This window comes from Oryza sativa, chromosome 10 (assembly GCF_034140825.1).
Source record: "Oryza sativa Japonica Group chromosome 10, ASM3414082v1".
Classification (NCBI taxonomy): domain Eukaryota; kingdom Viridiplantae; phylum Streptophyta; class Magnoliopsida; order Poales; family Poaceae; genus Oryza; species Oryza sativa.
In genome coordinates, this window is record NC_089044.1 from 21,276,737 (window position 1) to 21,290,244 (window position 13,508).

The 13,508-nt window shown below is 50.4% G+C and overlaps 3 protein-coding genes across 3 annotated transcripts; all 3 read left to right on the plus strand.

Moving 5' to 3' along the window:
* Nucleotides 1-4,484: 4,484 nt before the first annotated feature.
* Nucleotides 4,485-5,702, plus strand: LOC4349192 (probable glutathione S-transferase GSTU6). The gene is made up of 2 exons (XM_015758596.3): nucleotides 4,485-5,020; nucleotides 5,104-5,702. Exons 1-2 carry the CDS (start codon nucleotides 4,685-4,687, stop codon nucleotides 5,497-5,499), a joined length of 732 nt encoding a protein of 243 aa, XP_015614082.1. The 5' UTR covers nucleotides 4,485-4,684; the 3' UTR covers nucleotides 5,500-5,702.
* A 1,744-nt stretch (nucleotides 5,703-7,446) lies between these two features.
* On the plus strand, nucleotides 7,447-11,058 carry LOC4349193 (uncharacterized). Its single transcript, XM_066304579.1, has 4 exons — nucleotides 7,447-7,915; nucleotides 7,998-8,387; nucleotides 9,960-10,379; nucleotides 10,494-11,058. The coding sequence occupies exons 1-4, from the start codon at nucleotides 7,586-7,588 to the stop codon at nucleotides 10,875-10,877; spliced, it is 1,524 nt and encodes a 507-aa protein (XP_066160676.1). The 5' UTR covers nucleotides 7,447-7,585; the 3' UTR covers nucleotides 10,878-11,058.
* Nucleotides 11,059-12,014: 956 nt separating this feature from the next.
* LOC4349196 (probable glutathione S-transferase GSTU6) lies at nucleotides 12,015-13,211 on the plus strand. Its single transcript, XM_015759217.3, has 2 exons — nucleotides 12,015-12,406; nucleotides 12,550-13,211. The coding sequence occupies exons 1-2, from the start codon at nucleotides 12,083-12,085 to the stop codon at nucleotides 12,928-12,930; spliced, it is 705 nt and encodes a 234-aa protein (XP_015614703.1). The 5' UTR covers nucleotides 12,015-12,082; the 3' UTR covers nucleotides 12,931-13,211.
* The last annotated feature ends 297 nt before the right edge of the window (nucleotides 13,212-13,508 follow it).

Genomic DNA, 13,508 nt, shown 5'->3' on the forward strand with positions numbered 1-13,508 from the left:
AAGCACAGGCAAACAAATCTACGCAACGGGAACCACCTCACATCCGCCCATGACCGTGGGCACGGCTGTTCGAACAGTTAGTTAACCTCTGCAGAGGGGTACACTTTACCCACAAGATACGAACTTATTCCGAACACCCGTCGGTATCGGAGGTTCGCAACAAAGCCTTTCCCAAGCCGACCCAGGGATATCTCATGCCACATAGAAGGATCAAAACCTCACATAAACATAGGCCATTTTAGGCATTCACAAATCAAACTCCAACCACCTTGATCGGTAAGTGAGCAAGCTTCTCGTCCTTGCCTTACCAGGAACCCAGTTTGTCCGACCCCGCCCCGGCGTTCCCAACTATTGGCATGCGAGGTTTCCCTGAACCGACTAGTTACTTAGCCAGGGTGTCCCATTCCACCTTGTGGTTGCACTTTGATTATGTTCGATGAGTTTCCCACAGGAATCGGTCCTTATATGCGAATACGGGACAGTGCCACATAGGCACAACCCCCGTATCGCGAGTTTTCACAATTCATTTTATTTTCAAACACATCGACACCACATGTCTAGTTTTGAAGACTTCACAAACCCATTTCCCAAGTTTTCGACAAACAACGGTGTATGTGGGATATTTGGTATACGCGCTCAGAGAGCACGAATACCGAGGTACCACAAGGGTGGAGCGACAAGGAATCAGGGTAGTACGACCTACGGAAATTAGTGCGACTACTGGGTAGGTCCGTCGGTTTGGCACGCAAACCGAGGCCAAGCAAGTTAAGTGTGTGATTCTAATAATGCAAGTTGTAAACAAAATAATAATGACTTTTCAATTATAGGGGCAATTGATCAAAGGGTAACTTGCCTTGCTCAAGGTCTTCACGAAGCTTCACGAATCTTCGAGAAAACCCGCGATCGACGAAAATCCGATAACCACAACTATACGCAAATAATCGAAAACCTAAACAAAAGACCAAAAGAAAGATCCTATTTAGACTAATTAGTAGTGCCATTAAATAGATCTCAATTTACGGAATTATTGGAAGTGGAACGGAGTCAATCGGAGTTGCGAATTGGGTGATATGAATTTTGAAAGTTTAATTGGAGTTTCTGGAATAGGAGAGATGATTTATGGAATTTATAGAAATAATATTCTCAAGAATATTATTGACAGTCATTGAATCCGGGACCAAGGAAAATGATTCATGGAATTTTGGAATAAGGAATTGATTTATGGAACAAGGGTGGAAAAGGAAATCAAGGAGGGATGTATACTAGACTTGTTTCGGTGGCATTGGTGCGGCCCAAAGGCTAACGCGGCTCGGCCGAACCAAATGGGCCGGCGCGGGCGCGAGGAGGCGGCCCATGAGGGCGCGCGGGGAGAGAGGGAGGCCCGTCGGGGTGGGCGCGGTCCACCGCGCGGGACCCACATGGCGGTGGTTGGGTTCACGGTGGGGAGGGTGCACGCGGAGGCGGGCGCTAGGGTTTCGGATGCGCGCGGTTCGGGCGCGGCGCGCCGGGTGGACGGATGGCGGCGGGCCCACGTGCAGCCGCACGGCTTGCCGTGGACCGCGCGCACGGGAGGGAAGACGGAGGGAGGAGGCTTACTGGGCGCGACTTGACCCAGTCAAGCGGGCCCAGGGCTGAGGTGGCTGCCACGTGGTCGGCCACGCGGGCAGGGGCGAAAGGGGAGGAGGAGGAGGAGGAGGAGGCGCCCGGGATCGGACGGCCGACGACGCGCGAGGCGTTCCGGCGAGCGGCGGCGAACCGGAGCGAGCGGCCACCGCCGGCAGCTAGAGGAGGTCAGGGAGAATCCGTTTAACGGCACGGATTTGAGAGGGGAGGTACGACGGTGGCTGGCGGCGGCGACCAAGCTCGCCGGCACGTCGACGTGGCCGCGCGCGAGAAGAGCTAAGGGTGCGCGGGCTCGGGCTTAGCCGAACCGGTATGGTGTTGCGACGCGCACGCGGTGACGCGGGACCCAATAGTCACCGGCGGCGCACGCACGGCGGCGTTAGGCGGCGGCGGAAGCGGCGACACGGCGCGGAGACAAAGGAGAAGGCCGACGGCCTTGGGGCAGCCAGGGGGAGGTCATGGGGATCCCCGGGAGCGTGGCGGCGAGAGGAATCGACGCGAGAGGAGCCGACGACGGTGGATTGCGGCGGCGGCAATCACCGGAGATCAAAAGGGGAAAACACGACGAGACGACGAGGGTTCGATTCAAAGGGGTGGGAGCATCTCCGGGGTTCAAGGAATCCGTTTCCGGCGTCGGATTGGACGGAGCGGCACTGAGATTGGCTGGCGACGAGAGGCGGCCTCCGGGACAGAGCAAGAGCGCGTGGCGAGCTATGGCGAGCGGCGGCGGGCGCGGCGCATCGCGCGGCAGGAGGAGGATTATGGTGGGGAGCTCACCAATCGAAGAGGAGGCAGCGTTGGCGGCGCGGTCGGTGTCACGGCGAGGTGTTCGCGACGCCGAGGCGGCACGGCACCGAGAGGGCGCAGCCGGGGAAGAAGGGAGGGAGAGGTGGTGCCCGGAGCTCCTCGTCACGCGTCTACGCACGCACCGGCTCCTCCGGTGCTTCGGCAACGGCGAGAGCGGGACGAGCAGCAACAAGGCGGCGACGGTGGTTCGGCGGCAATGGCGCGGTGGGTGTGAGGACTGAGGCGAGTGAAAACGAGAGAGGAAGGGGTTTGGGGTGGTTTGGTTTTATAGCGGAGGCGAGGTCGGTTTGGGGAGGGGAGAACTGACCTTGGCGGTCAAGTGCTCGGCTGGCGGTAGCGGCGGTTTCGTGGGCGGTGCGAAAGCGGCGACGGCGTGGATGCGTTGAGTGGCGAAGGCGGTGGATCGAGCGGCGGAAATCGAACCGCTGGAGCGCGGGCTGGCGCGGTCGGTCAAGCGGCGCAGAGGTGGTGACGCCGGCAGTGGTCGGGAAAGGGAAAAAGAAGGGGAAAAAGGGGCTTGGTCCCTTGCCATAATGAGGGGAGGGAGAGTGAGGAGGAGGAGGAGAGGGAGAGTAGCTGCTTCTCCCACTCTTGGACGGGTGCGGCGTGGAGCGGCGGGGGGGCCATGGATGACGTCGACGATGACGGCGGCGGTCAGTTTGGCATGGAGCGGGGGCAAGGCGGCAGCGCATGGCGTTGGCGGCGACCGGCCGGTCGGCCACCTCGCGAGGCGCGCGCGGGAATGGGCGAAGGCGGTGGGGGTTTTGGGCGGCGACGGCGGGAAATCGGCGCCGAGGAGAGGGAGATCGAGCGAGAGAGAGAGAGAGAAACATAGAGAGAGAGAGAGGAGGAAGACGAGAGAGCGAGAGAAACAGAGAGAGCGAGCGACGGCTCTCTCTCGGCTCGCATGCGTGCAACGCACGAGCGAGGGGGGGGAGATGATGGGCTGGGAGGGGAGATGGGCCGGGGGAGGAGAATCGGTCCATCCAAAAAAAACTCAGGGAGGTAAAGTAGACTTTTACAGAGAAAACTGATTTGGATAGAATTGGAGATTTAGGGTTTGGATTCGAATTCAAATTTGATATTCAAACTCGAGGGTTTAGGGATGTATCAGGGGAAACTCAAGGAGAAGTCATGGAAAAGATTCAAAAGGAATACTTGGGTATTTGTTCTCGGGAACATAGGGTGGAGTCAAGGAAAGGATTCGAGGCGGGATTTGAAAAATTCTGGATTCGTAGAAGTATTTGGCGAGGATTCAAAGGAAGGATTTGAATTTCAGAATTTGATTTCAGAGACTCGAATTGTAAGGGGAATTTGGATGAGGGGGAGGATTTTGATTTCGATGAGAGGGAACAACGGGATTAAATTGGGATCCTTGGCACAACTTAGACTCTCACACAAAGAACGAAAATTTTCGCAATTAGGATTTTGCCGAGTTAGTTTTTAACGACTCACGAAAAGCGGAGCGTTACATAAATCGTGAATTTGCATATTTGATCTGAAGTTGCGTTTCTTCGGATTGTATAGCGCCCGTCTCTCCTCTCGTCTCCTTGTTCTTTTCGCTAGATGAGCCGATGTCGCGCCGTTGTCACCTGAAGCATCGATGTTTCCCTGCTCTCATTTATCTTTCTTCCATGTAAGCAAATTTGTCTAGGTGACACCAGAGAGAGACGGTAAATAATAGTAAATAATAGCCTTTGTACATTCCCTTATGTAGTTGTGCAGTCTATTTTTGGTGTGCGAGTTCGGAGTTCGAAGTGTTCTGAAGAATCTCTTCTTGTAATTTCTAGAAATGGCATTGAGGAAATTACCAGTCTTGGCTTAAAAACAAGTCTGTCTCGTCATTCACCGTGCTTATTTAGGACTTGTTCAACTCCTGTAGAAATTCTCGAAAATTCCTCGACTTTAAATGGAGCCTTACCATTTTTTAGCAGATGCAACAACTATTATACTCCTACCTGATGACTGATGAGGACTGTGCAGCGATCGATATGTGCATGTGGCCATGTCCGAAGCTAATTAAAGGACGGAAGGACCACAAGTTGGTGTATAATAATGGAGAGGGCATTGAATCATTGTTTCAATATCCCCATCAGATAATATTCAATAACTCCTATGGTGACGTCAAGCATCAATACATGAAGGTTACTTGTTACCACCATCAGACAAGCATATAATTGATTGCTCTGATCAAGCGATAGCAAAACAAAATACAAACCAGAACAGTCTCAAAGCTTCGCCCAAGCAGAGAAGAATGGCCGCCGGAGGAGGAGGAGGAGACGAGCTGAAGCTGCTCGGATTGTGGGCGAGCCCGTACGTCCTGCGAGCGAAATTCGCGCTCAGCTTCAAGGGCCTGAGCTACGAGAACGTCGAGGAGGACCTCCACAACAAGAGTGAGCTGCTCCTGAGCTCCAACCCGGTGCACAAGAAGGTGCCCGTGCTCATCCACAACGGCAAGCCCATCTGCGAGTCGCAGATCATCGTGGAGTACGTCGACGAGGCGTTCCCTGACGCCGGCGAGTCCCTTCTCCCCTCCGACCCTTACGACCGCGCCGTCGCTCGCTTCTGGGCCGCCTACATCAATGACAAGGTAAAAAACGACCAATTGCCAGAGAAATCAAGAGAGAATAGCTGATGATGAGGGGTGTGTGTGTGTTTGCATTGTCGTCGCAGTTCATGCCGGCGTGGCAGAAGGCGTCGTTGGGCCTCACGGAGGAGGAGAAGGCGGAGGCGGTGAAGCAGATGCTCGCCGCGATCGAGAACCTGGAGACGGCGTTCAAGGAGTTGTCCAAGGGGAAGCCCTTCTTCGGCGGCGACACCGCCGGGTACCTCGACGTCACGCTCGGCGCCGTGGTCGGCTGGGCGCGCGCCGGCGAGGTCCTGTTCGGGAGGAAGCTCTTCGACGCCACTAGGAGCCCTCTCCTGGCGGCGTGGATGGAGCGGTTCGTCGCGCTGGACGCTGTCAAGGCGGTGTTGCCGGACAATGCCGAGCTGATCGAGTATGGCAAGATGAGGATGGCGCACTACGCCAAGCTTGCTGCCGCCTTGGCTGCTGCGAACAAGAAGTGAGCCGGCGAAGCAAACCTGTAGTTGGTGTGTGTCCGTTCTCGTTGCTCGTGGTCTCGTGGAGGATGAAAGCTGGTGCACCATAGTCCTTCCACACCGTGAGGTTGAGTTGTGACTTTTTTTTTCTTCCAGTGATCCGTTCGATCGGATCGTCATGTGATTCTGGCGCATTTAACTCAATAAAAGAAAGGAAGAAGTTCAAATTACCCGCTTAAACTATTGCGATGGTCCAAATAATTCGTTAAACTAGAAAACTATAAATTCAATACACGTACTTTAAATCAGGTAAATAACTCTTTCAAAATTATTCTAGACCGGCTCGAGATAGTACGCGTGGCGTCAAGGTGACAATCCAATTAGAAAAAGAAAATCATAGCCCAGATATCTCATCCCTCTCTCTCTACATGTCTCTGTTGGGTGGGTGCGGTTAGAGGCGGAGATCGGTTAATTTGGAGCCGGGGCCTGACAGCATAGGTTGTTAGAGGTTGGAGGTGGAACTCGATTGGCGAGGATGCTGAAGGCTGCTAGCGGGAGCAAAGCTCGGTGGTATAGATGGCAATAAGGCCCGCCCCACCCAGGCACAGCCCGAGGCGATCGGGCCTGCACGGCACGGTCGGCACTTCGGGCCGTGCCGTGCCTGTCCACAGGCTGCACCTCAGGCCCAGGCACGCCCCACCAGCAGTCGGGCCGTGCCGGAACAAAAATTACCGGGGGTCCAATGCTTACTAATTATCTAATTTTTTACTTATATACTAATTAACACCATATAAGTTAGTTAGAATTAAATAATTTACCCGGGGTCCGAGGATCCCGGGAAAATGTACCTAGGATCGCCACTGGTGCCAGCCCGAAGGCACGGGTGGCCCATCGTGTCTTTTTTGAAATAAGTCTATTTCATATCCTTCTCTTTGGGCTATGATATATATATATATATATATATATATATATATATATATATATATATATATATATATATATATATATATATATATATATATATATATATATATATATATATATAGCTAAATAAGTTTAGGCCGTGCCATATAGTACGTCTATTTTTCCTCTATATTTTTTGTGTCGTGCCTTACATATGGTTGAAAATAAATCTGTTTAACATCCCTGAACTTCGTGCCAGGCTGTGTCGGCCCAGCGTGTCGAGGTAGCAGCCTAGGCACGGCACGGCTGTCGGGCACGGCCGGCACGAGCACGACCCGAGTCGGGCCGTGCCGTCAAGCCTTGAGCCATATGGCTATCTAAACTCGGTGGAGAAGTATTAATTAATATTCTACCAATATTAGCACCAATTACAGTAATTTTATTTGTTGATTGTTAAGTTTTACTTCTAGTAGAATAAATTAGTCTAGTACTAAATACTTAAAATATAGCTATATCTATTATATAGATTTATATTAGAAATATTAGATATATTTTAGAACAGAGGAGAGTACGTAAGATATAGTATAAGAGCAAATTCAATGTATATGTAACAGTTGATCATATCCGGTGGAAATGACATTAGTTAATACCAGCTCTACAATGTTATAGGGATGAAATGAAATTAAGGTGGGTTCTACCCAATCCCATCAAGCCATAAAAATCCGGTGAACTAGTGTGAATAATAAGTTAATAAAATAATTATATTTAATTTATTGGGCACAACTTAAATTAAGTTAAGATCAATTTTTAAATCTTAAAGTTTGTGGTGCGTTTGCGCAATGTTTTAAGTGTTGTATTAATTGTTTAATTTTTTTTAAGTAATGATGCCCTAATAAAAAACTAAAAAAGGAACGGTCTAGATTAACCTACAACCAATGGACCATATACTTATTAATTCTGCAGCAACTGAGCCTTTGTTTAAAAAAGAATAAATCAAAGGCAAACAGCATACGCATCTTTCTAGCTGGAAAAATCGGCACAAAGGTAGCATCATGGATGACGCTTTGATGCACGGCTCCATTCTCCACAATCACCCACAAGTCGAAAACCCAACCTGAAGTCCTGAACACAGAACACCAAGAGAACCCACTAACGCAACACACATACACACAAACATCGACACATCGTGTCCATCGGAGGCACAGGAGAGATGGCCGGCGCCGGACGCGACGAGCTGAAGCTGCTCGGCATGTGGGCCAGCCCGTATGTCAGCAGAGCCAAGCTCGCGCTCCAACTCAAGGGCGTGAGCTACGAGTACATCGAGGAGGATCTCGGCAACAAGAGCGACCTCTTCCTCCGCTCCAACCCGGTGCACAAGACGGTGCCGGTGCTCATCCACAACGGCAACCCCATCTGCGAGTCGAGCATCATCGTGCAGTACATCGACGAGTCCTTCCCCTCCTCCGCCGCCTCCCTCCTCCCCGCCGACCCCTACGACCGCGCCGTCGCTCGCTTCTGGGCCGCCTACATCGACGACAAGGTACGCGCGCGTGTAAATTGCAACTTAACTCTCGTGTATTTTCACCGGTGCGACGCCGCTCACCGGCGTGTGGACTGTGCAGCTAGCGGCGCCGTGGAGAATGGTGTACAGGGTGAAGACGGAGGAGGAGAGGGACGAGCTCATGAAGCAGACGCTCGCGGCGGTGGACGTGCTGGAGGGAGGACTGAAGGAGTGCTCCAAGGGGAAGGGATGCTTCTTCGGCGGCGACAGCGTCGGCTACGTCGACGTCGTGCTGGGTGGCCTCGTGTCGTGGGTGCACGCCAGCGACAAGCTCTCCGGCGCCAAGCTCTTCGACGCCGCCAAGGCGCCGCTGCTGGCGGCGTGGCTGGGGCGCTTCGGCGAGCTGGATGCCGCCAAGGCCGTCCTGCAGGACGTCGACAAGGTGGTCGAGTACGCCAAGAAGTTCCAGCCAAGGGATTCCGGCACGGCTGCAGATCGACAAGCAGTAAACTAGGCCGGCATTGCGACGTCCAAGAGAAGTACTGAGATCTGCTGCAGATTATTGAATTATTCAATGCCACTTTTGTTGACTATGTTAGCTGATTCCTATCAAGAACCTGATCCACGTTCTCTCAAAAGTAAAAGATGCGGAGTGTTGTGCCTGCCCAAACAGATGTGATGCGTCTCCCGGCTCCGATTTTTTTTTATTTTATGAACTTTAAATTTTTAATTTAAAAATAAACCCTTTCAAAAATATATTTTCCAGATCTAAACACTAACACTATCACAACAGTCTAGTTGGCATGACAGCGTGTTATTTGGTCACACCGGTCTGGCTGGCATGGCATTAGTTGATCACGCCACCCTCGTTGGCATGGCGGGACATAACTGTCACGGCCGCTATGTGTAGCGTGTCGATATTATTTTGCCACGGGCTGACGTCGCCAAATGGTTCAAATTCTGTAAATAAATTTTGTAAGAGTCTATTTTTAAAATTAAAAAATTCCCTAGCTCATATTATAGAAGTAACTTAAAAGAAAAGAAAAGAAACTTGTCACACGGCATTATAAGTAAATCTGTTATGGGGGTAAAAATATGAGTCTATCCAGAAATTAAATTTAATCAGTATAAATTATGAAATTGACTAAAACTGATAATAAAATAAACAACTCAGAAAATTATAAATGTATAAAAAGTAATTTAATTAAATCTAAAAGTAATTTTTATATGTAATAAAAATAACTTTTACAACATAGTTTTTTTATCACAATATAATTATATAAGATCTTATTGTAAAGATTTAATTGCAACGTACATAATGGTGTAATCGGATAAATAATTTTAGAGAAAAATTTATAAGAAGAAAAAATGGCATGTGCTGTTGTGTGTACTTTATTGGTTAGTTCTATAATATATTGATTAAATTTAATTTATAGATAGACTAATATTTTACCTCATAATAGATTTACTTTTAATGCCGTTGTTTTGTTTTAAGTTACTTCTATAATATGTGTGATGGGGAAAAGAATATGCCACCTCATTGGGCTTTTATCGCGGCCTTATTTATTGTTAGTGGGCATTTCGATAGGCCTAGTTAACTGAGGGCCCACAAGCCTTATTACTAACAGATCTTCCCCACAGGCCCATAACAAATCTTGGTTCATAAAGTGGTTTGATATATACTAACCCTGAATAAGACAACTAGAGAAACGCATAAAGTGGACAGTCTAAGTTCTTAAAAGAAATAGAAAGGGAAAATTTTGAATTGAAAATGCGAAGATCAACCTTTTTTTTTAATTCTTGCGAGCTATTTTATCCACATGTGACATGCCCCCGTGGCCTTATTTTAGCTGAACAGTGTTCTACGGTTCTACCGAACCCATTCATCACCTTGTAAATTATATTGGCACAAACCCAGTACTCGTGGAATCAACGGGAGGTTTGTATATTCCTGGCAAGATCCTCTCTCAAGTCAAACCGCAAATGCCTTCATGGTGGTAATTTCCTCGGCTTCTCGTGCAAGGAAGACATGTCTGCATCTCCATAGTCAAACCTCTGCATACGTTGCAACTTGCAACTTAAGCAACCGATCAAGTCGGATTTTATATACGCAGGCGCATACTTGATTTTGATTAGGAAATCTGAAAACTCCCCGGGCGTAGTGCAGGAAATGGCAGGAGGAGGAGGAGCAGGCGAGCTCAAGCTGCTCGGACACTGGGCGAGCGCCTACGTCACCAGAGTGAAGCTCGCGCTCCACCTCAAGGGCGTGAGCTACGAGTACGTCGAGGAGGATCTCCGCAACAAGAGCGACCTCCTCCTCGCCTCCAACCCGGTGCACAAGACGGTGCCCGTGCTCATCCACAACGGCAACCCCATCCGCGAGTCGCAGATCATCGTGCAGTACATCGACGAGGCCTTCTCCGGCGCCGGCGACTCCCTCCTCCCCGCCGACCCCCACGAACGCGCCGTCGCTCGCTTCTGGACCGCCTATATCGAAGACAAGGTAAATTCGGTTCTCTTCTGATCAATTTTTCATTTGTGTGTGAATAAATTCAGTTCTCTTCACTGCCGATGATCGGTGAGATGATACGTGTGTGATCTCGTGCGTGCCGTGCAGCTGGTGGCGCCATGGGAGAAGGTGTTCAGGGCCAAGACGGAGGAGGAGAGGGCCGCGTGGATGAAGCAGATGTTCGTCGCGGTGGAAGCTCTCGAGGGAGGCCTGAAGGAGTGCTCCAAGGGGAAGGGATGCTTCTTCGGCGGCGACAGCGTCGGCTACGTCGACGTCGTGCTGGGGGGTGGCGTCTCCTTCGTGCACGCCAACGACGTGATCACCGGTGGAAAGCTCTTCGACGCGGCGAAGACGCCGCTGCTGGCGGAGTGGTTGGGGCGCTTCGGCGAGCTCGACGCCGCCAAGGCGGTGCTGCAGGACGTCGACAGGGCAGTGGAGTACACCAAGGTGCTGTACGCACGGAATGCCGCCACTACCGCCGCAAACAACTGAATTTACTCAGCTTAAGCAGGCGTCGCGACGTGTCTCGGGCTCTCGGCTGGCTGCGTGCCTTGCTCGGACAAATGTACGGAGGACAGCTGTGGATTAGATTGTTCAGTATTTTCACTCGCTGTGGTCGTTATCTGTTGATTGCTGAAATAATTGCCATGAAATAAATCGTTTCCTAAGCAAATGATGAGCGGTTCGATCGGCGAGCAGGACGTCAACAGGGCGCGCGGTGGAGTACAACAAGGTGTTGTGCTTGTACCACGGGATATCCCGCCACCGCCGCAAACAACTGAGTTAGTTTAGTTAAGCCGGCGTACGACGTGTTTCTGGCTGTCTCGGACAAATGTACGGATGTCTGGTTTGGATCAGACTGCTCAATATATACTCCCTCCGTTCCATTTTAAGTATAATAGAAAAAGAAACTGTATAAAGAAACTTGAGCACTAAAAGAAATGCTCAGATCGTATCCATACCATAATATAAAAAACTGGAGGACGATGGTTCGACTGGAGAAAACCGAAACCAGACCTAAGCACGGTTTGGTTTACTTCAAAGACCGAACATGACTGCTTAGAACCAGCTGAACCGGTTTTTAGACGAATGGGACATAAAACCATTACTGGTTGGACCAGTCAACCTGCAAATGGGCTGACTGAAGGCCCATTTGATCAATGCTTGCTGCAATACCGCTACTGGTTGGACCGGTCAACCTGCAAATGGGCCATGATTTTATACTAAATTTTTTATACCTCCTCAAGATCTGTAAAATTGCTCTTGTTCTAAATAGAAGAATTTCCTTTGTTCTAAACATAAGAATTTTACAGTCCTTAAAAATGTATTTCGAGGTATTTTAATTTTTATTAAATTTTTTTATACCAGATATCAAATTCTACGCTCCAAAATATGATACCTTCAGGTTAAAGAATGATAGAATTACCCTTCTAAAAAAACAAATCAAAGGCAAACAGCACACGCATCTTTTTACATGAAAAAATCAGCACAGAGGTAACATCATGAATGACGCTTGATGCATTGCTCCATTCTCCACAATCACCCACAACCACAAGTCGAAAACCCAACCTGAACACAGAACACCACGCACTACATTGAAATGAGCATACGCATTTTTCCTCTCGTTCTGACCAAGAGGAACCCATTAACGCAAGACACACACATCGACACATCGTGTCCATCGGAGCACAGGAGAGATGGCCGGACACGACGAGCTGAAGCTGCTCGGCCACTGGTCGAGCGCCTACGTCACCAGAGTGAAGCTCGCGCTCCACCTCAAGGGCGTGAGCTACGAGTACGTCGAGGAGGATCTCCGCAACAAGAGCGACCTCTTGCTCGCCTCCAACCCGGTGCACAAGACGGTGCCCGTGCTCATCCACAACGGGAACCCCATCCGCGAGTCGCAGATCATCGTGCAGTACATCGACGAGGTCTTCTCCGGCGCCGGCGACTCCATCCTCCCCGCCGACCCATATGAACGCGCCGTTGCTCGCTTCTGGGCCGCATACATCGACGACAAGGTTTGAGCTCTTCTGAATTTGTGTGAATCTCTGCACTGCCATGGTGATGATGATCGAATCTTCTGAATTTGTGTGAATCTCTGCACTGCCATGGTGATGATGATCGAATCGTTGACGAGATGTGTGTGCTCTCGTGCGTGCAGCTACTGGCGCCATGGAAGAAGGTATTCAGGGCCAAGACGGAGGAGGAGAGGGCCGCGTGGATGAAGCAGATGTTCGTCGCGGTGGACGTTCTGGAGGGAGGCCTGAAGGAGTGCTCCAAGGGGAAGGGATGCTTCTTCGGCGGCGACAGCGTCGGGTACGTCGACGTCGTGCTGGGGGGTGCCGTCTCCTTCGTGCACGCCAACGACATGATCACCGGTGGAAAGCTCTTCGACGCTGCGAGGACGCCGCTGCTGGCGGCGTGGTTGGAGCGCTTCGGCGAGCTCGACGCCGCCAAGGCGGTGCTGCAGGACGTCGACAGGGCGGTGGAGCACACCAAGGTGCGGTACGCACGGAATGCCGCCACCGCCGCAAACGACTGAATTAGTTAAGTTAAACAGGCGTGGCTACGTACGTGTCTCCGGCTGGCTAGCTTGCTCGGACAAATGTACGTCTGGATTAGATTAGATTGCTCAATATTTTCACTAGCTGTTGTCGTTACACTACTATAGAAACACACATGCATATTGACACTATATAAGTGCCGGAACAGCCAAAACCGACACATATAGTGTTTCTCCCATCTCTACGGGCTGAAAATTAAAAAAAATAGGAACCTTTAAACAAAGGTGCTGGTTTTAGAGAAAAACCGGCACCTATACTACATGTATCTTTTTTTAAAGGTACCTACAATATATTATTGGTGTCGGCTTTTAATTAACCGACACCTATAATATACTGTAGGTATCAGTATACCATAGATTATTAGTTCTTTCAAAAACCGAGCCGAGCGCGACATCTCCCGTCCTTATCCGTACTTGCCTCCCCCACCACAAATCTCTCGTTCTCCCACGCCTCCTCTCTCTCCTCCCTCGCCCCCTCCTCCTCTCCCTCTCACCTCCCTCCCACAACGGATCCACCCCCGCGGCCGCCACTGGATCCACCCTCGGCCGCCACCAGA